Consider the following 24975-nt stretch of genomic DNA (forward strand, 5'->3'; position numbering starts at 1 on the left):
TCTTGCAAACCTGGCCCGTTAGTGGGCCTTGAGGAAGGGCTGTCTATTCGCATGGGCATGCTGGGCAGTTACCTGGGGGCCCCACTTGCCTGGGGGGCCCCACCTGCCCAGCAACCCCAGCACTGGGCCCTGTAGTTCTGCCAATTCAGGGGGGCCCGCCACCCTCCCGTTTGCCCGTGTGAGGGGCCCGCCTGACTGGCTTACTGTCCTGTCACTGTGTGTCCACAGTCCACTGTGGCTGCTGTTTGTCCGCCGCGGGAAGGGGGGCTTTCGCCCGCTGAAGGGAGACGGAGAAGGCAGAGGCAGCGCTGAGACTGTGGACCGCTCTGCCCCACCTATCCAGAGACATAGTGAATGTAGGGAGGCGGGGCGGACACTAAAAAATTAAGTCAGCAGACCTGCTGACACAAAATGAGAGAAGGTGGGGGAGGAGCTCTCCCCTCTGCGGCTGCATGGAGTACCTGTACCGGCGTCTACCCATGAGGCAAGGCATCCTGGCGAGAGAAGGCACGGTGACGGAATTCCTAGGGAATAGATTGATTGACGGTAAGTCATTCAAGTGACATTTTGCAGAGCTGAGCAATTGATCCCAACCTCCACCACCTGTGCCTCTTACTGATCCTATCCCCCCACCACTGATCTCATCCCTATCACCCCCCATCACCTCTGTTGTAGAAGTGATGGGGGGGATAGGGATGAGATCAGTGGTGGGGGATAGGATCAGTAAGAGGCACAGGTGGTGGTGGGAGAGGATGGCACCACCACTGCCACCCCCCATCAAGTTCCACCCCTGTCACCCCTCCTCGAGTACCACCACTGGCCACCCCCCCAAGTACCACAGTTGCCACCCCCCCAAGTACCACTGCTGCCAACCCCCCAAGTACCACTGCTGCCACCCCCCCAGTACCACCGCTTGCCACCCTCCCAAGTACCACCGCTGCCACTCCCTCAAGTACCACCGCTGCCACCCCCTCAAGTACCACCGCTTGCCACCCCCCTCAAGTACCACTACTGCCACCCCCCTCAACATCACCGTTGCCACCCTCCCTCAAGTACCACTGCTGTCACAACCCCTCAACATCACCGCTGCCACCCCCCTCAACTACCGCCGTTGGTAGGGCCCCAGTGCACTGTATTGCCCGGGGGCCTATAATGCTCTTAAGATGGCAGTGCCTTGAGGACAGGGTTGATGACCACTGTCCTAAGCAACCAATCAACTGCTTGCAGCTCCTGCCCTATTACCTCCCAGCCTGCCGCTTCTCCTGTCCTTGGCCATACTGTGAGGATGACAGTGCGGCAGCTGGGGAAAAGTAACATGAGCTGGACCTACAAGGTGGCCAGGCAAGGAAGAAAGAGTCCAGGCTCCTAAGTAGTGTGACTGCTGTGGTCCGGGTGGGACTGTCACAGTCCACCATTTAGTGATGCCTGCTATATTCATGCAGTACTGTAAATAAGAAAGAAAAACTATTTTTTGGTAGTGAAAGTAATAAAGAAAATAAATGAAAAGTATATATAAATAACCATCTTGCAGGCATTTTTTTTCCTACATACTAGAGCCTGCAACTAGTTTCAAAATTCCTTCATAAACCATTTGGCCACACTGTGAATGATCTGGTATTTTGGTGCTTTTCTTATTACTTCACAAGCTTGACAGTATCTATATTTCCAATCAATCAGTATATTTACACGGTAGTGAGACCTCCAATTGAAATACTTGTGGTACTTCTCGTCGTCTTTGTCTAACTCAAGGAGATAGGCAGCCAGCTCTTTAGCACTTGGAAAGTCATCGACATGAATGAAGGCATCACCTGGGATAAAACGTTCATAGTTTTCCCGCGAAGTCCCCAACACAACTGGCACAGCCCAGGAGCCAAAAGCATTTGACCACAATTTCTCAGTGATGTAATCCTTGTAATTAGAATTTTCAAAGGCCAAATAAAATTTGTACTGAAATATAGTGGAATGGAAATTGTCCCAGCTGAGCTTTGTATGTTTAGCCCCATAAACATCAATAGGAATATATTTTTGTAGTTCCTCATAATAAGCAATTCTTCGGACACCTGGATACCACTTGCTGACCACCCAAGCCACTAGTTTGGACTTTTCAGGAATGGTAAAGGTTTGCGGCTCCTTTAGTGTTTCGATTTGACCATATGGGACAAAAACATCTGAATCCTGACGAAACGTTAATGTCATGTTGAATAAGTTGTCCAACATGTCCACATTTTTAATAATCATTGGTGGCTCCACATTGGCCCACACCCAGTATTGGAAAACAGGTCGTGGCTGTTGAGGCAATAGGTTTTTGTTATACATTATCTCTGCATGATGTATAATAACACCATCAGCAATGCTATATAGACTCCTGTCTGTTGTCATCTTGCAGCCTGGGATACCAAAATCTTGGTAGCACCTGTCTAATGGGAATGTATATCCCCAAGGCCAGTGCCAAATCAGGATAAGAACCTCTTTCTCTTTCTTTAGATTGGGAATGATCTCTTTCTCTTTTATATTCTGGGTCGTTTTTTCTTGTATCACCGTCTTTTCTGCACATATTGTATTTCTTCTAGTTATATCCACAAAATTCCAGAAAAAGGACAGCAGAATAAGAAGCAACAGGAATATTATTAGGGTTTTCTGATTGAGACAAGCCAAATTCATTATGGTTCTGAAAGAAAGTAAAAAAGACATGATATTGGCTGTAATTTAAGCAACATAATAAATCACATTTTCTGACATAGTCCCTTTATTTTCTATTTATTCTGACATATAGTATAGGGATGGGAGTAGGCGTGAAATAATTATAACTCCACAGAGGCACTGTCCCTGGAAAATGCTAAATCTAAACTAGAAGTAGAGTAGAATGGGACTTTAAATGTGCCTCGGTGGGGTTTAAATAACAATCTGTACCACACTTTTAAAACAATGTATAAAAACTTTTTTTGCCATCCATGGATGGGAGATTTAAAACATGTCACAGTCTGAAAAAATGTACAGTTTACTGTCCCTTTGGTTCAGGGTGTGCAGGTCCTGGTATGAAGAGTCAGAGGTATGGCCTACATGTTTCGTGGGAAACCCTGCTTCGTCAGGGCCTTTAAAGTAGCACAAAAAACATATAAGTATTGAAAATAACCAAAAAATACAGTATTGACAACATTATGGAATAATAATTACTGAATATTGACATTTCATATACAACATGTAAAAAATCTTTTTCTCAATAAAAACACTGTCATTATGGGGCATTTGTGATTGCCCACTGATGAAATTCAAACACATCAACCTAAAACTTTAACAGAAATGCAGTTGCATATCATTCTATTTGGTGTTCAGTGGTGTCTCACAAACGCAAGTTTGGTCAAAAGAATGAAATGAACTGATTATACGCATAAGTAGTACATTTATTTTGAGTGACTACATTCATTTATAGTTTACCTTCAGACTGTGCAGCTAGCGTGTCGGGTCCAGAAGGAACAGTAAGCCTGGGAAGCCCGTTGGGATAACCTCCCGAGCCTTGCCAGAGAGACCAGGGCAGACCCCTATATATAAATGGTAGTACTGTGAGTGTTTATATTAACATTATACTGGTAGTGATGCTTAGATAGTGTAACAGTGTCAAGAAGGAGGGAGAGGGAGAGGAAAAGTGAGGAATGGGGGATGGAAGGGGGAAGGGGAGGGAAGGGGGAGGGGGGAAAGAAAAAGGGGGGGGGAGGATGAGAAACAGAAGCAAGGAAGCAAGAAATATAAAAGATTGACTAAATCTAAACTCTTATCTAATTCTTAGTAACAAAGTGCAAGTATGGTTACAGTTTAAGCATGGACTACTGATGCATTCAAGATTGTGTTCGATAGCAAATGGTATGTAACAAGCCAGTATATCCTTGAGGTTCAAATTGGACCCAGCAAGGCACTGTATGCATGGGCCTTGGTGGGGCCTGATGAAAGAGCCCTAAAAAGCACAGTCAAAGAAGGGGAAGAGAGATGAAAGAAAAATTCCTTCCTTAAAATAGAATGCAATAGACCAAAGCTATGATTGGATATGTAGTAGAAAGGAAAACATTTTACCTGTTTCCCTGTGTATTTTTGTCCCCTTCAGCGTCTCCGACATGGAGAGATGGACCGCCAAGGGGAGCCTTGTAATAAATGTGCTATATATAAGGAAGGGTCCGCCATGATCTGCCCGGGGAGGCGGTGGGGAGGGGTCCCTAAGGCCGCCCGGATCGTGGATCCAGAATGGATCCAAAGGATCTGGAGGGACGGGGGCAGGCTCATCTGTCCACTGACAGGCCGTGGGGATCACATGCTAGGGGTCCTGTGTATGCATCCCCAGGATCCATTACATGTGTCTGCGGAGTCCCGAAATGGAATGGGAGGCGGCCCCCCATCCCTCAGCTGTAATTGGCAGCTGAGGGAAGGAAAGGGCTAAATGGTAGAGAGGGGGCAGATCCAGATCACATAATGTGCATCATAGGTGCTGCGTTCCAAACAGGCAGGCATACGGGAACCGGAAGTGAGGCGACCCTCCCTCCCACTCTCTTCCTTCCCCCTCCCCTTTTTCTCACCCTCCCATTTCCCTTTTGTCCCTTCTCTCGTACCCCCCCTCCCTCCAGCCCCCTCCCCCCTTTCCCTCTCCCTCCTTCTTGACACTGTTATGCCCCGTACACACAGTCGGACTTTGTTCGGACATTCCGACAACAAAATCCTAGGATTTTTTCCGACGGATGTTGGCTCAAACTTGTTTTGCTTACACACGGTCGCACAAAGTTGTCGGAATTTCCGATCGACAACCACGCGGTCACGTACACCACGTACGACGAGACTAGAAAAGGCCGGTTCAGAACCAAGCGCGGCACCCTTTGGGCTCCTTTTGCTAATCTCGTGTTAGTAAAAGTTTGGTGAGAGACGATTCACGCTTTTTCAGACTCGTGGCTTTCAGATCGTTTTCTGCTGTTCAGTTTGTGCTTGTGGGTTTGTATCTGCTCTTCAGTGCGTGCAGTCAGTTCGTATCAGAGTTTTCTGTGTGATCTTGCCTGCTCGTTACTGTTTTTCAGGTCGCTCTTCACAGGCCTTGCTGTTCTTCAGTGCGTTCTGTTACTTCGTTCTGAGCAGCCGACCGTTTTCTAGCCATGTTTCGTATGCGTACTCCTCGTACAGTTCGTGCTGTGCGGGGGCTTGGTGTTGGGGTCCTGACCTTGACACAAGTCCAGTCCATGAACAGGGTGGGGAGGAGTTCATGGACCAAGAATTGGTTGCTCCAGCGTGACCAGTTCTCTCATATGCCTTTGCTCCGTGAGATCCGTGAGAATAATTCTGATGATTTCAGGAACTTTCTCAGGATGACGGACCCCGTGTTTCACTGTTTGTTGGCTTTGCTGACCCCTTATATTAGCAGGCAGGATACCTGCATGAGGCAAGCCATTACTGCGGAGCAGAGGTTGGTCGCTACCTTGCGGTATTTGGCCACAGGGAGAAGCCTGCAGGACCTCAAGTTCTCGACAGGCATCTCCCCCCAGGCTCTTCTTTGTGGACATTTACTGCTTGTGTTTGTTTGAGCTGACCCTGACAGAAATGTGTGGAGTCCAGAAAATGTCGTGATTGTGTAACCTTATACAAAGCACTGTTGGCTGTTATTTACTAAATGCAAAGACACTTTTCACTACAAGTGCACTTGCAACTGCACTGAAACTGCACTTGTAGTGCAAAGTGGATTTCCCCTTAGGAAATAACCCCCATTTTCTCATAAAACAACAATTACATCACCCCAAAAGTGTTGTAGCGTTGAGACAATAATCCACACATTCTTGATGAACAATCTTTTTAATACCTGCACAATCACATGTGCATTTACCAAAGGTTTTTCTGACAAACCAACATGTTTGTTGTATAACAATTTTTGTGGTGTCATTATCCAAAATCAAAATGTCCATTTTATAGAAAACAGGCCTGTGTAAAACCAACAAGAAAGACACAAATCTTTTGATTTTACAAAGTTCACATTTGGTAGAACTTGAAGGCAATATCAGACATGAGTATTTATAAACTGTGTTTGATATTGCGTTCAGAGGGGGGAAATCACCCCTGGAAAAGCCAAATTTGGAAGATGCACACAAATTTCCCAATGTCAACGTGTGCTATCTGCCATCAGGGGGGATCAAGGGACGTGTTTTGGGGGAGAAAGCCCTTCCTCACCGCTACTTTATTATTGAGGAAGGGGTTGCACCCCCAAAACGCGTCCATTGATCTCCCGTGATGGCAGATAGCACATGTTGACACACTGTGTGCATCCTCCAAATTTGGCTTTGGAAAAAATCACAAAAACATTTAGCACATTGTAGCACACAAAAGAAGAAAGTGATTTGGAGGGGTTTTAAACTCGCCCCAAAACATCAATGATGTTTTTATATTTTGGAATAACATCATTGATGTTTTGCTTGATGTTTTCCAATTGTAAATTACACCCCATGATCTCCCCGATCACGATCTGGGCACTTTCGGATGTGAAAGGATCTGGATCCACAACCTCACGATCACCTAAAAAGAGAGGAACCCCAAAATAAATTAGGTTTCAAAAAAATGCCGCAATCCATCTCTTATCTGAGCCTGTGGTCGCAGACACTCACCTGTTGTGGTGACTAGTTCCACCACATCTTCATCCTCCTGCTCATCTTGTGTTGGGTGGATTTCCCCTTCTTCCAGAGGGGGGAGGGCTCTGGTCTCCTGGGATGAGGGGTGTCCTCCGAGTCTTTTCTCCCCTATGTAAAACCAAAATGGTATAATTAGCACACAGATATTTAATGTCAGAACTATAAAGATGAAACATTGCTTGGAAGTGGGGTACAATTGTCTATTTTAGCAGAGTTCCAAGATGTAGCTTTTTTAGTGTCCTTTGTCAAGCTGCAATACTTTACCTGTTTGGTAAAAGCTTCACAGATGTAGCCCCCCCATAGTATACACTGGAGCACCTGTGTGGCCCCCATAATAAAAATGGTGTTCTTGTGTCCCACACTAGTGCTCCAGTGTCCAGATGTGAAAACAGCTGCTGAGTGTCCTCTCCTTACACACAATCTAGTTTGCATTTCATTCTAGTAACAAAGCCATTTACGCAACCCAATTCTTTGAAGACAAGTATAGGGCGTCAAAATGGTGGCCAAATGCATATGGCCTAAACAATGGTATTTTATCGTCCGAAATAGCAATGTGTGATCCGAACGAATAATGTGCCCATGAACATGAAAGTTGCCATTTTAAACTGTACAACAGTTCCTAAAAGCACATGGAGCAGCACGAACGTAATAAACACAAAAAGAATAGGAACACAGCACAAATACTTACTTTTTTGCAGCACTCTCCGGATCTTTCTGTACTGCTCGTGTTCTCGTAATTTCAGGTCCGACCACCGCTTCCTGAGCTGATCTTTCGATCGTCGTACCCCGAATTTCCGGTGCAGACTCCTGACCACTTTCGCCATGATCTTGGCCTTTCTGACATTGGGGTTGGGGTAAGGCCCATACTTTCCATCATAGTCGGCCTTCTTCAGGATGTCCACCATCTCCAACATCTCCCCAAAGGACATATTTGAGTCCTTTAATCTCCTTCTGGATCGGGACGTTTCAGGCTCCAGCCTTTCCTCCTCCTCCTCCTCGTTGGTACAATTAGCACGATCCTGCTGTCTATCTGCCATGTGCTCTTCCCCCACTGCGCCGAACGAAAAGGGGTGGGGAATAGACTAGAAAGAACGTCAGGGGCGGGCGGAGTTATACGCATGCGCAGTGTGTATAAATCGTAACGCGCGCGTCTTACGTACGATCTGTGAGCGGAGGAAGGAGCATCGGAGACGCCGAGCGTGCTAACGAAGGTAGGATCTAAACTTGGGCCTATACTGCTTCGAAATGGAAGCCTATATTGTAACAAGATTAGGGGAGTTTGGCCTGACATTAGGCTTTGTCTTGTGTTGTGTCTTGCAGAGAAAATGGATGGGTTCAACGACCACAATTTCCTGCCCCTGTTCATAGACAAGTACAGGGAGCTGCCCTGTCTGTGGCAAGTGAGACACCCCCACTATAATCACAAACAGAAGAGGCAGGCAGCGCTGGAGAAACTGCTGGAGTTGGTGAAGCCGGTGGTCCCCACAGCAACCATCCCTTATTTGAAAGCTAAAATTGGTGGCCTGAGGAGCACTTATCTTAGGGAGCGCAAGAAGGTCACAGATTCCCAGAGGTCCGGAGCTGCAGCAGATGACATTTATGTCCCCAGGCTGTGGTACTATGAGAGACTGCGATTTCTGTCAGACCACACTGAAGTCAGGGAATCCCTCTCCACTCTTCCTTCCACCCCAGCTGAGGCTTCCGATGTCCAACCTGGGCCTTCCAGCCAGGAAGAAGTGGAGGAGCCCAGCTGGAGTCAGGTATAGCATTTTTCAACAGATTTCTGGGCAATAAAGAAATAATGTTTACTAGATGTTATTATTGATCACTAATTGCTGATTGAAAGTGTTTTACATATCAATAGACAGTAGTGGGCACCCAAAATTGGTAAAAGAATGAAAACTGCTGGGCTCAGAAGGATAGTCTGTTATATTTGTTAACATTCAATTTGCAGCAGTCAGGAGGTGAAAATTGTGTGTGATTGATGAATAAAAAACTAAAACTATGTCCCTTTTTCATACACAGGAAGACCTCAGCCAGAAGGAGGCTGTGGAATGTGGCAGTGAGGAGGAGGCGGGGATTATTAGTGTCAGCCAGGAGGAGGCGGGGATTAGTGGCAGCCAGGAGGAGGCGGGGCTAAGTGGCAGCCAAGAGAAGCCTGGGACAAGTCGCAGCCTGACTGAGTCTCAGGTCCCTCCCCTCCGCCTGCCATACAAAAGAGCCAGGAAGGCCACTCCGAGTCCCGTGCAGGATTCAGCGTACAGGCTGATCCAGGAGGCTTCTGCGTCCCTCAGAGCCTTCCCCAGTCCTGAAGAAGCCTTTGCCTGCATGGCTGCCACAAAATTGCAGGGCATGCAGGAGGGTCAACGCAAGATCTCTGAGGACCTGGTTTATAAAGTCCTTCGTAAGGGGGAGAGTGGGGAACTGACACACAAGACGGATGTCATTGAGAGGGACGATCCTCCTCCTCCTCCTCCTCCTCCTGCTGCCACAACTCCACCACCACAGCCAAAGCCTGTAAGGAAGCGTGGAAGGAAGACCAAAGAGTGATGACCCTGGGTTCAGTCTGGTCTGACAGAAGATGCAGTCTCTCGTATGACCACAGCCTGGGGACACAGATGTCATCTGCTGCTTTCCAGATCTCTGGGACTTCTGGACCAGACTGCCCTCCCTTATGATATGGACTCCTCAGGCCACCAATTTTGCTTTTAAATAATTGATGTCTGCCCTGGGGGTCCCAGGCTTCACCCACTTCTGCAGTTTCTCCAGCGTTGCCTCCCTCTTTGTTTAGTTGTGAGCCCTTACTAAAATTTTTTTGGGTAAATTATACTCTCCTGTGTGTGTTTTCATCCAAAAAGGACAGTTTGTTGGTGACGATTCAGGTACATTTCTAAAGTACAATGTGAAATTAACAAGGGACAACAACACCAAACAATCTCCTACAGATTAAATAGAACAACATATTAGTGGTGTTGTGGGAACTTGTCACCAAAAACACACACAAACATTTTCGGGAATACAAATCAAAATCACCAAAAAAAAATAAAAAAGAGAAACACAAAAAAAGAATCTACATTAAAGTCCAAAAAAAATAAAAAATTTTGTTGTCAGATGTGAGAAATCAAAATATATTGAGGGAATCCCGATAAATAGTAACAAAATAAGTTTGTGAGAAGTGTATGTGAATACGAGCAGCAAAACTACTTAATTCTTGTCACATTATAAAGAAGAAGAGAGTGCGCTGTATTAAACCATTTTGAACATTGCAGCGTGACGAAAGTGCTGTATCCATTCCGAACGCTACGTTTAATAGAACGAGCTGTCCCGTGTCGGAATTTCTTCTGAGCATGCGTGGCACTTTGTGCGTCGGAACAGGCCACACACGGTCGGAATTGACGCGATCGGATTTTGTTGTCGGAAAATTTTATCTCCTGCTGTCCAACTTTGTGTGTCGGAAAATCCGATGGAAAATGTCCGATGGCGCCCACACACGGTCGGAATTTCCGACAACACGCTCCGATCGGACATTGTCCATCGGAAAATCCGACCGTGTGTACGGGGCATTACACTATCTAAGCATCACTACTAGTATAATGTTAATATAAACACTCGCAGTGCTACCATTTATATATAGGGGTCCGCCCTGGTCTCTCTGGCAAGGCTCGGGAGATTATCCCTACGGGCTCCCCAGGCTTACTGTTCCTTCTGGACCCGACACGCTAGCTGCACAGTCTGAAGGTAAACTATAAATGAATGTAGTCACTCAAAATAAATGTACTACTTATGCGTATAATAAGTTAATTTCATTCTTTTGACCAACTTTGCGTTTGTAAGGCACTGCTGAACACCAAATAGAATGATATGCAACTGCATTTCTGTTAAAGTTTTAGGTTGATGTGTTTGAATTTCATCAGTGGCCGATCACAAATGCCCCATAATGACAGTGTTTTTGAGAAAAAGATTTTTTACATGTTGTATATGAAATGTCAATATTCAGTAATTATTATTCCATAATGTTGTCAATACTGTATTTTTTGGTTATTTTCAATACTTATATGTTTTTTGTGCTACTTTAAAGGCCCTGACGAAGCTGGGTTTCCCACGAAATGCATAGGCCATACCTCTGACGCTTCATACCAGGACCTGCACACCCTGAACCAAAGAGACAGTAGACTGAAATTTTTTCAGACTGTAACATGTTTTAAATCTCCCATCCATGGATGGCAAACAAAGTTTTTCTACATTGTTAGATATAGATATACAGTGTAAAAAAACTGTCCTTTTATTCTCAAAGTAATACTATGCTATCACAACTTAAAAGTTGTCATGTAGTTCTCATGTTTACAATGAATACTACAGCATACAAAGACATTAGTTCACTTATTTACGATAAATGCTAATGCTACAGTGTACAAATACATTTTAGAAAACCGGGTGCTGTTCCAACTCTTTATTGTTGAAAAATGACTGTGCCCCTGTGCACAAAGCCAGCTCCAAAAAATCCATGGTTTTACAAGTTTGGTGTGTAGGAACTCAAGAAAGCTGCACAGAGCTCTGACCTTAACCCTACTGGACACCTTTGGGATAAATTGCAAATTCTGAATGCAATCCAGGTCTTCCTGTCCAACATTAGTACCTGATCTCACAAATTATCTTTTGGCTGAATGGGGGCAATTTCTCATTGACCCTGTCCAACATCCTTTGAAAATCTCTATAGTAATTCCTATGGCTTTGGAATTTAATGCTCAACAAACTCATATAGGTCTGATTGTGAAACTTCCTCGGTGCCTTGGAGCCCTAAATCTTGAAGTGTCCAATTATACAACCCTGGAATTCAGCTCATAAAGTCATGTTCTGGTTCCCCACCTCCAATCTCCTGCATGGGGGAACTAGGGGTTCCATAGTTTAATAGACGGGTTCACTAATCGATAATGTAGTTTGAGGGGTGTTCAACCTTCTGTGCTGGAATTAGGATTTTCCTTAATGCATGCCTGGATTTCATGGATCTAAGGGTACTCGTAAACATACAAGCAGGCACATTTAGGTGTCAAATTTTTATTCATGACAGGCATCTAAGGTAAGAACAAGTTTACATTAGTAAAGAACTGTAAGAAAAGCATAAAACGCAAGATTAAATGCATAAAATGTAAAAAAGAAAAAAAATTGGTTTTGCATTTTCTTTGGATGCACTGACATTTCAGAACAGTAGCAAGGAATGAAACAGGTCTATTCATTTTTATTACATTGAAAGCCGCACACTTGCAGAGACCTGATGTGTAACCTTCAGTACAGATTTTGTTGAATCTCACAATAAAAGTGGACTTAAAGTGGTTCTAATTCACCTTAATGCATTAAGGTGAAAAACCTGTGCTGCAGCTCCCCACATACCTCCCCTTTTTCTTATCTGAGCCCGATCCGATCCAGCTATGTGCACAAGCGCAGTGGCTCCAGCCACTGTCTCTCTTCTCATTGGACAGATTGATAGTAGCGGGAGCTGGGGGCCAAGTCCCGCTGTCTGTGTTAATGGACGCAGCAGTGGGGCTCTGGAGCGCACACGCACGGGTGTCCCCATGGAAAGCGGCTTTCCATGGGGGCATCCAATGAAGAGGAGGGGCCTGGAGTGCTGGCGGGGAACCCCAGAAGAAGAGGATTGGGGCTGCTTTGTGCAAAATAATTGCATAGACCAAGTAAGTATAGATATGTTTGTTATTTTAGAACAAAAAGCTTTACAACCACTCTAACATGACAGAGTGTAGTCTTCCTATAATATGGTCAGCAAAATAGACAGGTGTATAACATCTAAATGCAAGACAAAGCGTTAACCCTTAGTTAACGTGTATCTATACCCAAAACTTTTGCACCAGCAAAACAGACAATAAAAAAAGCTGAGAGAGGTTCTAGCACCCCTCTACTTAACATAAAGAAGTATTTTTACTTGTGTCTGTGTTGCTGTTAGAGAAGTTTCTCTTCACTTCCCAACCCATGGTCAGGAAGTGAAGGAATCTCTTCAATAGTCTCTTCAAGCAGAAAAACCTGTCAGGAGCTTGAATCTTCTTCCACTTTATCTAAGACCCTCTTTAATTATAGCTAGTTACCTGTAAATTAGACATGATAATTACCCTATTACCATAGCTCCCAACTGTCCCTGATTTCGAGGGACTGTCCCTGATTTGGAGCAATGTCCCTCTGTCCCTCGTTCCCCCTCATTTGTCCCTCATTTTGGTCTGACCCTTATTTGTATATAAAATGCACTTTTTATCTTTCAAAAAGTGTTTCCCAGTGCTAAACCTTTCATCCAAATTCTAAATTGGTGCATTTGTAAATTTTAAAAGCCAATATAAAAGAATAGTAGTGGTAAAAAAAAAGTTCTTGTGGATTTAATTAACCTTTTGTTTTGGTTAATTCTCCTTTAAGAGGGTGTGGCAGGGGGCGTGTCCTATGCCTACATGCCTTTGCTAGTAGGTGTCCCTCATTCACATCTCAAAATGTTGGGAGGTATGCTACTACATCCTTAGGGCTCGTTTACACATGCTTTAAAACATGGCAGTGGACACACTTTTACAAAGAACTCTGAATGCCAATCAAAGCCCCTGTCACTAAATAAAATGGTTAGCTTACAGTCCTGTACACACATTGCATTTGCTTTGCTTCAAAAATGATACCCCATGTCGCTTTAGTGGTGACTGAGAAAAGGGGGTAGTCTCTAAGTATGTCCAATGAATATGACATCAGGAAAAAGAAGTAGCAGTGAGTGCCTCAGGCAGTTCTGCTCTGCCTGTATGGAGTGTTACATAGTCAGGTTGAAAAAAGAGACAAGTCCATCTAGTTCAACTAATAGAAAAAAAAAAACAAAAAACAAAAAAAAAACCCCACACACGCACCCCCCCCTCCATATACTGTACATGTTGTGCGGGCTGGAACAGCTGTGTGATCCCCCACTCACCCCCACCTGCCACCATAAGCAGTGCCAGAGTGACTGTTCAGCACTGGGACTCTGTATCTGCAGGCTTTGTGTGGAGCGGGCTGAGGACTTGTGTGTGTGTGTGCTCAATTTTCCCCTTTGTCCCACACCCTCTGCTAGCTGAGAGCGGGCAACTGCTGCAGGAGCTGGATCTGTGTACAATCCCCCGCCAATCAAAGGGCATGGGAGTCAGAGCCAATGGGAACATCAGAGAAAGAGCCTTGCTGTGCAGAAGGGCATCTGTAACATCTACAGTAGTACCCGGGCTGCATTATGAAGTGGAAGTGAATGATTTCAAGAACTACAGGAGCCAAAATCCCTGCAGAAGGAGGAGAGACATGAGTTTTTCACAGACATTCTGGAAAGATCAGGGCTTTTGGCAGGTGGAAGCCGAGCTGCACAGGTGTGTTGCCTTTGCTGAGCTTGTCCTGAGATGGGATGCTCATGCTGTGTCCATAAGAACCTAAGGACTGAGTTGCTGAAGGATCACTTGCTATGCCTTGGGACCAGAACTAAAAGACCCATTGCCATGCATGCCTACACTAGAGCTGAAAGACTGAGCCTTCTGAGGATCTGTACTTACATACTGAGCCCTGTGGGACTTGACTTCAGAGGACTGTAGATGGCCTAGTGATCTGAATCAGATCCTTTTGTACCAGAATGGGTGAGCCTAACATCCGTACATATCTAAACACTGATGCAGTGAATGCAGGAGAGAATCCCCCTTGTTTAGTAGCCCACTACCCATCCGCTGCACACTCTTAAAGGGACAGCTACATGTGCACCCCCTACAGAACAGCCCCAATGAAAACCAGCTAACACTGACAGGCACTGGGTGCTTGCAGTCACCTCCAGGGGTTCCCTTTAGTAAGAAATGCTTACACCCACCTGCTATTGGAGCTACAGTATCTCACAAAAGTGAGTACACCCCTCACATTTTTGTAAATATTTTATTATATCTTTTCGTGTGACAACACTGAAGAAATTAAACTTTGCTACAATGTAAAGTAGTGAGTGTACAGCTTGTATAACAGTGTAAATTTGCTGTCCCCTCAAAATAACTCAACACACAGCCATTAATGTCTAAACTGTTGGCAACAAAAATGAGTACACCCCTAAGTGAAAATGTCCAAATTGGGCCCAATTAGCAATTTTCTCTCCCCGATGTCATGTGATCTTGTGTTTTGTTACAAGGTCTTAGGTGTGAATGGGGAGCAGGTGTGTTAAATTTGGTGTTATCGCTCTCACTCTCTCAGCCCGGGTTCACATCTATGTGAATTAGATGCGGCTTACACCGCATCTAATTCGCAGGACATTTTAAAATACATTCATATGAATGCATCTGGTTCACATATGTGCGTTGCATTCGCACTGCGCATTGCACAAAAAACGTGTGCGTTTTCTGGGCATTGCGGTGCAAATTACGAGCCCCTTATCGTCTATGGGAACGCATCTGCTTCGCAGATGCATTGCGTTCTGAACATGGATTTTCTACTTCTCCTCACTACACCTCCCCCTCTCCCCCCCTCTCCCTCCCTCTCTCCCTCCCTCTCCCTCCCCCTCTCCCTGCTCACTGATCCTGAGCTAAAACGCAGTGATTCCTTTGAACAGGAGATTTTTATCTCCCCAGTGAAACCTGAGCTTCAATTCGCACATGTGTGAAACCGGGCTTATACTGGTCACTGGAAGTTCAACATGGCACCTCATGGCAAAAGCACTCTCTGAGGATCTGAAAAAAAGAATTGTTGCTCTACATAAAGATGGCCTGGGCTATAAGAAGGTTGCCAAGACCCTGAAACTGAGCGGCAGCACGGTGGTCAAGACCATACATCGGTTTCAAAAGAAGAAATGGCCGCACTCTGTACTCGATCAAAATTCTTTTATTCAGAACATTTCAAAGTGTTGACAGAAAGCTGGTCTACCAGCTTTCTGTCAACACTTTGGGATGTTCTGAATAAAAGAATTTTGATCGAGTACAGAGTGCAGCCATTTCTTCATTTGATTATATGCGGGGGCGAGCCGAGGTGGGCACCTGTCCAGATCATCAGGCTTTCAAAACCTCACCTGGAACAGCAAGTCTTCTTGTTTGGATACCATACAGCGGTTTAACAGGACAGGTTCCACTCAGAACAGGCCTCACCATGGTCGACTAAAGAAGTTGAGTGCACGTGCTCAGCGTCATATTGAGAGGTTGGCTTTGGGAAATTGACGTATGAGTGCTGCCAGCATCGCTGCAGAGATTGAAGGGGTGCGGGTCAGCCTGTCAGTGCTCAGACCATACGCCGCACACTGCATCACATTAGTCTGCATGGCTGTACTCCCAGAAGGAAGCCTCTTCTAAAGATGATGCACAAGAAGGCCTGCAAACAGTTTGCTGAAGACAAGCAGACTAAGGACGTGGATTACTGGAACCGTGTCCTGTGGTCTGATGAGACCAAGATAAACTCATTTGGTTCAGATAGTGTCAAGCGTGTGTCATGGCAACCAGGTGCGGAGTACAAAGACAAGTGTGTCTTGCCTACAGTCAAGCATGGTGGTGGGAGTGTCATGGTCTGAGTGCTGCCGGCACTGGGTAGCTACAGTTCATTGAGGGAACCATGAATGCCAAGATGTACTGTGACCTACTGAAGCAGAGCATGATCCCCTCCCTTCGAAGACTGGGCCGCAGGGCAGTATTCCAACATGGTAACGACCCCAAATACACCTCCAAGACGACCACTGCCTTGCTAAAGAAGCTGAGGGTAAAGGTGATGTACTGGCCAAGCATGTCTCCAGACCTAAACCCTATTGAGCATCTGTGGAGCATCCTCAAACGGAAGGTGGAGGAGCACGAGGTCTCTAACATCCAGCTCCACAATGTCATCATGGAGCAGTGGAAGTGGACTCCAGTGGCAACCTGTGAAGCTCTGGTGAACTCCATGCCCAAGAGGGTTAAGGCAGTGCTGCAAAATAATGGTGTCCACACAAAATTCACACTTTGGGCCCAATTTGGACATTTTCACTTAGAGGTGTACTCACTTTTGTTGCCAACGGTTTAGACACTAATGGCTGTGTGTTGCGTTATTTTGAGGGGAAAGAAAATGTACACTGTTATACAAGCTGTACACTCACTACTTTACATTGTAGCAAAGTGTAATTTCTTCAGTGCTGTCACATGAAAGTATACTGTATATGAGTAGTGTGCACACAAGGACCTTTGTCCAGGGTTTTTTTCTCCCCATAGCAGCTGTCAGATTTAAAATTGGCTCCTCCGGCACAGCCTGATCAAATTACAAGTCTCCTTTGCCACTGCAGCAGACAGATTTGTACTTCTTAGTTGAATATAAGTGTGATGGTCATTGTACTCCTAGGCCATTGCACCCGCAATCCACTAATTATATGGTTGCAATGCCTTACAGGCTCATTTTCAAAAGATAAATAAATGCAGAAATGCATTAATTATTTGTTTGCAAAAGGTGGAGTTAGCCTTTTGTATATTTAGTTACTGTGAGCTAGGTCAATAGGTCACAACCTTGGCACACCCAAGTAAGACTGACCAGATAAACAGGTCTGCTGGATGGCCAAGAAAATAAAGTGTATTGTGAGGATACTTTTCTAGCTACAGGGTGACGTGACACAGTACATCTTTTCAACTGTAGCTTGTCAACATGACAAAAAGGCTAATCCTGTTTGTTCTTTACTAAGAACTGAATTTGCATATAGATCACGCCAATATAAAATAGATCCATTATCAGTAAAAAAAAAAAAAGTCAGGAGGGGTTAACTAGTCCAAGTTAAAGATAAAAGGTGTGGGAAGTAAAAGTTAGTCAGATTCAGCTGGACTAGTTCTGTAATGGTAAAGAAATCTCATTACACATCAAAGAGGCTTCCTCAGTCCAAACGAGTGTCAGAATCATACCCCAGCATTTATAGCCACACAATATTCCAATCACCATGGTGTCATAAAATGTGGCTAGGCAATGTGGAAATCAAAAGACATCATATGCCCCCTGAGTCTTCGCTCCCTGAGAACCCCTTCTGCAATGGGCATCCCAATGGGCATCTGTTGTGCTGTGCTGTCCAAGGGCTGGTTTGCTGATATCACTGGTTCTTTCTTTTCTCTTTATGCCTTACATAATGATATGTACAGTGCAGTAGTACTCTCATCTCAGACTGTGTAATGATGTCACCCCCAAGGGGCATGTCTATGACAGTCTGGGGTCAGAGGAAATGGGATAAACCATGCTGGCCATCATTCAACTAGGAAGACTGGTGATATCTAGTGGCAGGAAAGGAATAACTGCAGAGGGAAATTATGGATTGGAGGTTAGTATTGCAGCAAAAGCTTCTTTTTTTTTTTCACTATTACTGGGCTAATATTTTTTTTATTTTCAGCAGGAGTTCTGCTTTAACTACTGCTATCTATACCCTGACCTGGATAAGTGTAAACCTTCAGAGACATATTTATAGTTAGTTACTATGCTACAGTCATTACAAACCTTGTATTGGGGAACCAAATTTAAAAGGTTATGTATTATGGTTCTTTATATAATTTTTAAGTTTTGTATTTTTTTTCTTTATATACTATTCTTTATTTATTATATTCAAAACCAAAAACACATTTTTTCTGAGATCTGTATACAATGTTGCATATGACCAGGGCTTTTTGTCTCAGAGAATAGGTGCAGGTACTCATCCCCTCTCCCTAGTCACCCTTTGTCTCCATCCCCAATCCACCTCCCTGTACACACAAGGTGTATTCCGTTCTGATCAGCAGGGGATCTGTGAGCTGTTCTCCTCTATGGGTGGCCGGGAGTAGAAGGACTCCACTGTCCTTTTACACCCAGCTGCTGCTGATCTGCTCCACCAAAACGAAAGAGGATAGAGTCCTCTTCTGTATTTTTCAGTGGACTTGATCAGACCTGGAGGTACGCTGGTATAAGCAAACACAAGTCCATGTACACCCACCTGTCCATAAGAATGCATAAACTTTTCGAACGGGTCTGCCTGAAAAACTGATAGATGGATCTGATTGGAATGCCCATCTAAAAGGGGCCTTATGGTTTTTAACCACTTGCCGACCGCTGCACGCCGATATACGTCGGCACAATGGCAGCGGTGGGCAAATGGGCTTACCTGTACGTCCCTTTTAAGTGGCGGGGACAGCAGGTGCGCGCACCTGCCGCATACAGCGTGACCATGCCCGTGGGACCGGCGATCATGTCACGGAGCCGCAGAATGGGGAAGTGCCTATGTAAACAATGCATTTCCCTGTTCTGGCTTGTGTCATGACAGAGATCACTGCTCCCTGTCATCGGTTGAAGCCCACCCCCACCCCACAGTTAGAATCACTCCCTAGAACACACTTAACCCCTTCATCGCCCCCTAGTGGATAACCCCTTCCCTGCCAGTGTCATTTACACAGTAATCAGTGCATTTTTATAGCACTGATCGCTGTATAAATGACAATGGTCCTAAAATAGTGTCAAAAGTGTCCGCCATAATGTCGCAATCCCAATAAAAAAAATAAAAAAAAATCGCAGATAGCCACCATTACTAATAAAAAAAAAAAAAAACTAATAAAAATGCCATAAAACTAACCCCTATTTTGTAGATGCTATAACTTTTGCGGAAACCAAATCAATATACGCTTATTTCAATTTTTTTAACCAAATATATGTAGAAGAATACATATCGGCCTAAACTGAGGAAAAAAATAGTTTTTTTTATATATTTTTTGGGAATATTTATTATAGCAAAAAGTAAACAATATATAATATATATAAATAAAAATAATATTTTTTTTTTTTTTTCAAAATTGTCGCTCTTTTTTTGTTTATAGCGCAAAAAATAAAAACCACAGAGGTGATCAAATACCACCAAAAGAAAGCTCTATTTGTGTGAAATAAAAGACATCAACTTTGTGTGAGTGCAATGTCACACGACCGTGCAATTGTCAGTTAAAGTGACGCAGTGCTGAATCGCAAAAAGTGCTCTGGTCAGGAAGGGGGTAAAATCTTCCGGCGCTGAAGCATTTAATGTGACTTCTCTATAAAATTATGGTAGAACATTATCTTATCACAATAAATGCTCTTCTATTTAATAACAAAAATTGAGATTGAGCACAACTAACATTTATAGATACTCTCTATATGGTAGCATATTTTCACCTTTTTGGTTCAGGTTCGCTTTATTTGTGAGACATTTTTTAATACAAAGTACCAAACCTGATAATTTTAATATAGGGTTAACAAGACAGGACCTGTTAAATAAAAATCTTAGATAATTCATCTAATTGTTGAATTGTATCTGAGTCTACTACAACCAGGCTATTAAATGCATTCAAAACTTTTTTCAATTAACTGCATCTAGAATTTTGCAGAGAAATAATATGATCTTGTATTTAGCGTCTGATCTTGTATATTTAAATACTTTGTTTTGATGGCAGTCTCAGAGCCTAACATAAAGAAATATGTGCAGTATACCAACAATTTTAATAAATTAAAAACACGCGCTTCCAAAGTGAACCAGAAAAAATATACTATACAGGATAATATAATAAACTAATTTAGATAAATAAAATAAACAGTATATGCTGGTGCTTACCAGATGGTGAGACCTTGTTGCTATAGAAGTCAAACTGTGCATAGGGGTAAGCTGCCTTGGAGTTTCTGGTTGCCAATATACAGTCTTGTCTCACTTGAAGTGTCCTCATTCATTATTACAAGCAACAAATGGACACACCTTTCCTCCAGAAACCAGCTCAGTCACTAGATTATATCTACAGTTAAATCTGATGTCTGGCGCAACTTAAATTCTTTACACACATGTTAAAATCACCTTTTTCTGCTAAACAATGACTTCGAACCCCCAAACATAATATATTTTCTGAAAACTGAGGCCCTGGTGAATAAATTGGTGGGTGTTGCTATTTTATACAGTATGTCACACAATATTTGTGCAGCCATTTATCAAACGCAAATTTCCAGGAAAAACACACTAAAATTAATCTTTGTACACACAAACACAGTATAATGCCCAATTTTTTTGTAAAATTTACAAGATGATGTTGCGTTAAGTAAATAGATACCAAACATATCAATATTTAAAGTAGTGCACACTCATGAAATTAAAAAAACGACGGTAACTAAAATTGTCCTTAAAAGCCTTTACAGATTATCAGTTTAAAGTTGATCGTAAATTATGGTGCTTTAACATTTTTTAAATGTATTTTTATTTATTTTACTTTTTAAACACTTTTTTGTTTTACTTTATTGCTATCACAAGGGAGCCAACGCCCCGTTGTGATAACTTTGTGCAGTAGACAGGAATTCTTTAACCACTTCAGCCCTGGAGGATTTAGCTGCTCAATGACCAGAGCACTTTTTACAGTTTGGCACTGCACTGATTTAACTGGTAATTGAGCGGTCATGCAATGTTGTACCCAAACATAATTTATGTCCTTTTTTTCCCACAATTAGAGCTTTCTTTTGATGGTATTTGATTGCCTCTGCAATTTTTATTTTTTGCGATATAAACGGAAAAAAACGAAAATCTTGAAAAAAAAAATGATATTTTCTACTTTTTATTATAAGAAAAATCCAATGAACTTCATTTTAGTCATACATTTAGGCCAAAATGTATTCAGCCACATGTCTTTGGTAAAAAAAAAAAAATGTCAATAAGCGTATATTTATTGGTTTGCGCAAAAGTTATAGCGTCTACAAACTAGGGTACATTTTCTGGAATTTAGGCAGCTTTTAGAATATGACTGCCTATCTCATTTCTTGAGGTGCTAAAATGGCAGGGCAGTACAACCCCCCCCCCAAATGGTAGACACCTCAAGCTATTTGCTGAGAGGCATTTGGTATCCTTGTACTCAGGAGAAGAAGCAGAATGTATGAGCAATGTTTGAGCAATATATCATTAAGACCCCTTTCACACCAAGGCGTTTTTGCAGCGTTTTAGCGCTAAAAATAACTCTATTAAAATGCTCATAAAACGCTCCCCATGCATCTCAATGGACCCTTTCACACTGAGGCGTTGCGCTGGCGGGGCGGCTTTTGGGCGTTGAAAAAAGCGCTTCAAAAACGCCCCTCTCCATTGAAATGAATTGAAAATGCTGTAAAAGCGCCTGAATGATGCCTATAATCCGCCCTGAGCTGTAGAAAATTCACATGATCTCACAAAAAGGTAAAAATGCAAGCAGAAAAGAGAGATCTACAACAACAGGACTGAACTTGTGGGAAGGTCAGAATGATTAAACAGACCATCAAAGTGCCAAAAAAACAAAATTAACCACTTACCAACCGGCCCATAGCCGAATGACGGCTGCAGGGCGGTTGGATAACTCTGGGAGGACGTCATATGACGTCCTCCCGGAATTCCCCTCTCGCGCGCCCCCTGGGGCGCGCACCCGAACACATCCGTGACCGCCGGGTCCAGAGGACCCGGCGCATCACGGATCCCGGTAAATGGCCGCTGATCGCGGCCGTTTACCATGTGATCGCGCCGTCAAATGACGGCGCGATCACATGTAAACAGACCGGCGTCATCTGATGACGCCAGTTCCTCTCCTCCCCTCCTGTGTACCGATCGGTACACAGTGAGCGGGGAGGGGGATGGATGGATGTCTGTAGGCTGGATGTGTAGTGCCCACAGCGCTGCACAGAGACATCCATCCATCCATCCATGCTCAGCCATCCCTAACGCTCTGCAATGCTGTGTAATACTCTGCAATACCCCCACAATACTCTGCAATGCTGTGCAATACTCTGCAATACCCCCACAATACTCTGCAATGCTGTGCAATACCCCCACAATACTCTGCAATGCTGTGCAATACTCTGCAATACCCCCACAATACTCTGCAATGCTGTGCAATACTCTGCAATGCTGTGCAATACTCTGCAATGCTGTGCAATACTCTGCAATGCCCCCACAATACTCTGCAATGCCCCCACAATACTCTGCAATGCTGTGCAATACTCTGCAATACCCCCACAATACTCTCCAATGCTGTGCAATACTCTGCCATGCCCCCGCCATACTCTGCCATGCCCCCGCCATACTCTGCCATGCCCCCGCCATACTCCGCCATACCCCGCCATACTCCGCCATACCCCGCAATACCCCGCCATACTCCGCAATACCCCGCCATACTCCGCAATACCCCGCCATACCCTGCCATGCTGAGCCATGCTCAGCTGTACTCGCCCTCTGTATGTGGCCAGGCTGTGGAAGTCTCACACATGTGGTATCGCCGTACTCAGGAGGAGCAGGAGAATCTATTTTGGGGTGTCATTTTTGGTATGTACATGTTATGTGGTAGAAATATTGTATAAATGGACAACTTTGTGTTAAAAAAAAAAAGCGTTTTAACCACTTCCCGCCCGTCGGCCGTCATACAATGTCCTTGACTTTGTGCGGGGATATCTGAATGATGGGTGCAGCTACAGGCATCATTCAGATATCAGCTTTTTCAGCCGGCGATTCCCTACACCATAGGAATGATCATAGCGGCTGTTCCACTGCTTGATCGTTCTTACAGGAGGCGAGAGGGGATGTCCCCCCCCCACGCTTCTACCGATTCACCGCTACGATCGAAGCCAGGATCGTTTTTTTTTTTTTTTTATTTCAGGCTTCCCAGCCTAGAGGTGAGATGTGGGGTCTTATTGACCCCATATCTCACTGTAAAGAGGACCTGTCATGCCATATTCCTATTACAAGGATGTTTATATTCCTTGTAATAGGAATAAAAGTGGTCAAAAATTTTTTTTTTTGGAAAAAAGCATCAAACTAAAATAAATAAAGTAAAATGAACAATAAAAAAAAAAAATTTTTTTAAAGCGCCCCTGTCCCTGTGTGCTCACATGCAGAAGCGAACGCATACGTAAGTCCCGCCCACATATGAAAACGGTGTTCAAACCACACATGTGAGGTATCGCTGCGATCGGTAGAGCGAGAGCAATAATTTTGGCCCTAGACTTCCTCTGTAACTCAAAACATGTAACCAGTAAAAAATTTTAAAGCGTCGCCTATGGGGATTTTTGAGTAGCAAAGTTTGGCGCCATTCCACAAGCGCGTGCAATTTTTAAAGGTGACATGTTGGGTATCTATTTACTCGGCGTAACTTCATCTTTCACATTATGCAAAAACATTAGGCTAACTTTACTGTTTTGGTTTTTGTAAAGCACAAAACAGTTTTTTTTCCAAAAAAACGCGTTTAAAAAATTGCTGCGCAAATACCGTGTGAGATAAAAAGTTGCAACGACCGCCATTGTATTCTCTAGGGTCTTTGCTAAAAAAACATATATAATGTTTTGGGGTTCTATGTAATTTTCTAGCTAATAAATGATGATTTTTACATGTAGGAGAGAAATGTCAGAATTGGCCTGGGTGCTCCAGAACGCCTGAAGGTGCTCCCCTGCATGTTGGGCCTCTGTATGTGGCCACGATGTGTAAAAGTCTCACACATGTGGTATCGCCGTACTCGGGAGTAATAGCAAAATGTGTTTTGGGGTGTAATTTGTGCTATGCATATGCGGTGTGTGAGAAATAACCTGCTAATATGACAATTTTGTGGGAAAAAAAAAAGTAAAAAAAAAAACCTTGATTTTGCAAAGAATTGTGGGAAAAAATGACAACTTCAAAAAACTCACCATGCATCTTTCTAAATACCTTGGAATGTCTTCTTTCCAAAAAGGGGTCATTTGGGGGGTATTTGTACTTTTCTGGAATGCTAGGGTCTCAAGAAATTAGATAGGCCGTCAGTACTTCAGGTGTGATCAATTTTCAGATATTCGCACCATAGCTTTTGGACTCTATAACTTTCACAAAGACCAAATAATATCCACCGATTTGGGTTAATTTTACCAAAGATATGTAGCGGTATAAATTTTGGCCAAAATATATGAAGAAAAATTACTAATTTGCAAAATATTATAACAGAAATAAAGAAAAATGTATTTTTTTACAGATTTTTCGGTCTTTTTTCTTTTACGGCGCAAAAAATAAAGAACCCAGCGGTGATTAAATACCACCAAAAGAAAGCTCCATTTGTGTGAAAAAAAGGACAAAAATTTCATATGAGTACAGTGTTGCATGACTGAGTAATTGTCATTCAAAATGTGAGAGCACCAAAAGCTGAAAATTGGTCTGGTTAGGAAGGGGGTTTAAGTGCCCAGTGGTCAAGTGGTTAAAGTGCCAAAAAAAAAGAATTAATCCCAGAAAAATGAAGATTTGAAGTAAAACAAGACACTGCTTGTTACTTTACAAGACACTGCTTGTTTTACATGATATCACAAAAGGATAAACATGCAAGCAGAAAGATAGCATCAATAACACATGCTTCAATAACGCTTGAAAAACGCTGTTAAAACACCTGCAGCG

General features: G+C 43.6%; 1 protein-coding gene across 1 annotated transcript in view; it reads right to left on the reverse strand.

Annotated features, from left to right (window-relative positions):
- Positions 1 to 1043: 1043 nt before the first annotated feature.
- Positions 1044 to 24975, reverse strand: part of LOC141107814 (4-galactosyl-N-acetylglucosaminide 3-alpha-L-fucosyltransferase 9-like) — a 77005-nt gene continuing 53073 nt past the window's right edge. Inside the window, exon 2 of the mRNA XM_073598803.1 lies at positions 1044 to 2668. Coding sequence (XP_073454904.1) covers positions 1570 to 2661 — 1092 coding nt within the window. The 5' untranslated portion in view covers positions 2662 to 2668 and the 3' untranslated portion in view covers positions 1044 to 1569. The remainder of the gene's footprint in view (positions 2669 to 24975) is intronic.

This window comes from Aquarana catesbeiana, linkage group LG09 (assembly GCF_042186555.1).
Source record: "Aquarana catesbeiana isolate 2022-GZ linkage group LG09, ASM4218655v1, whole genome shotgun sequence".
NCBI lineage: Eukaryota > Metazoa > Chordata > Amphibia > Anura > Ranidae > Aquarana > Aquarana catesbeiana.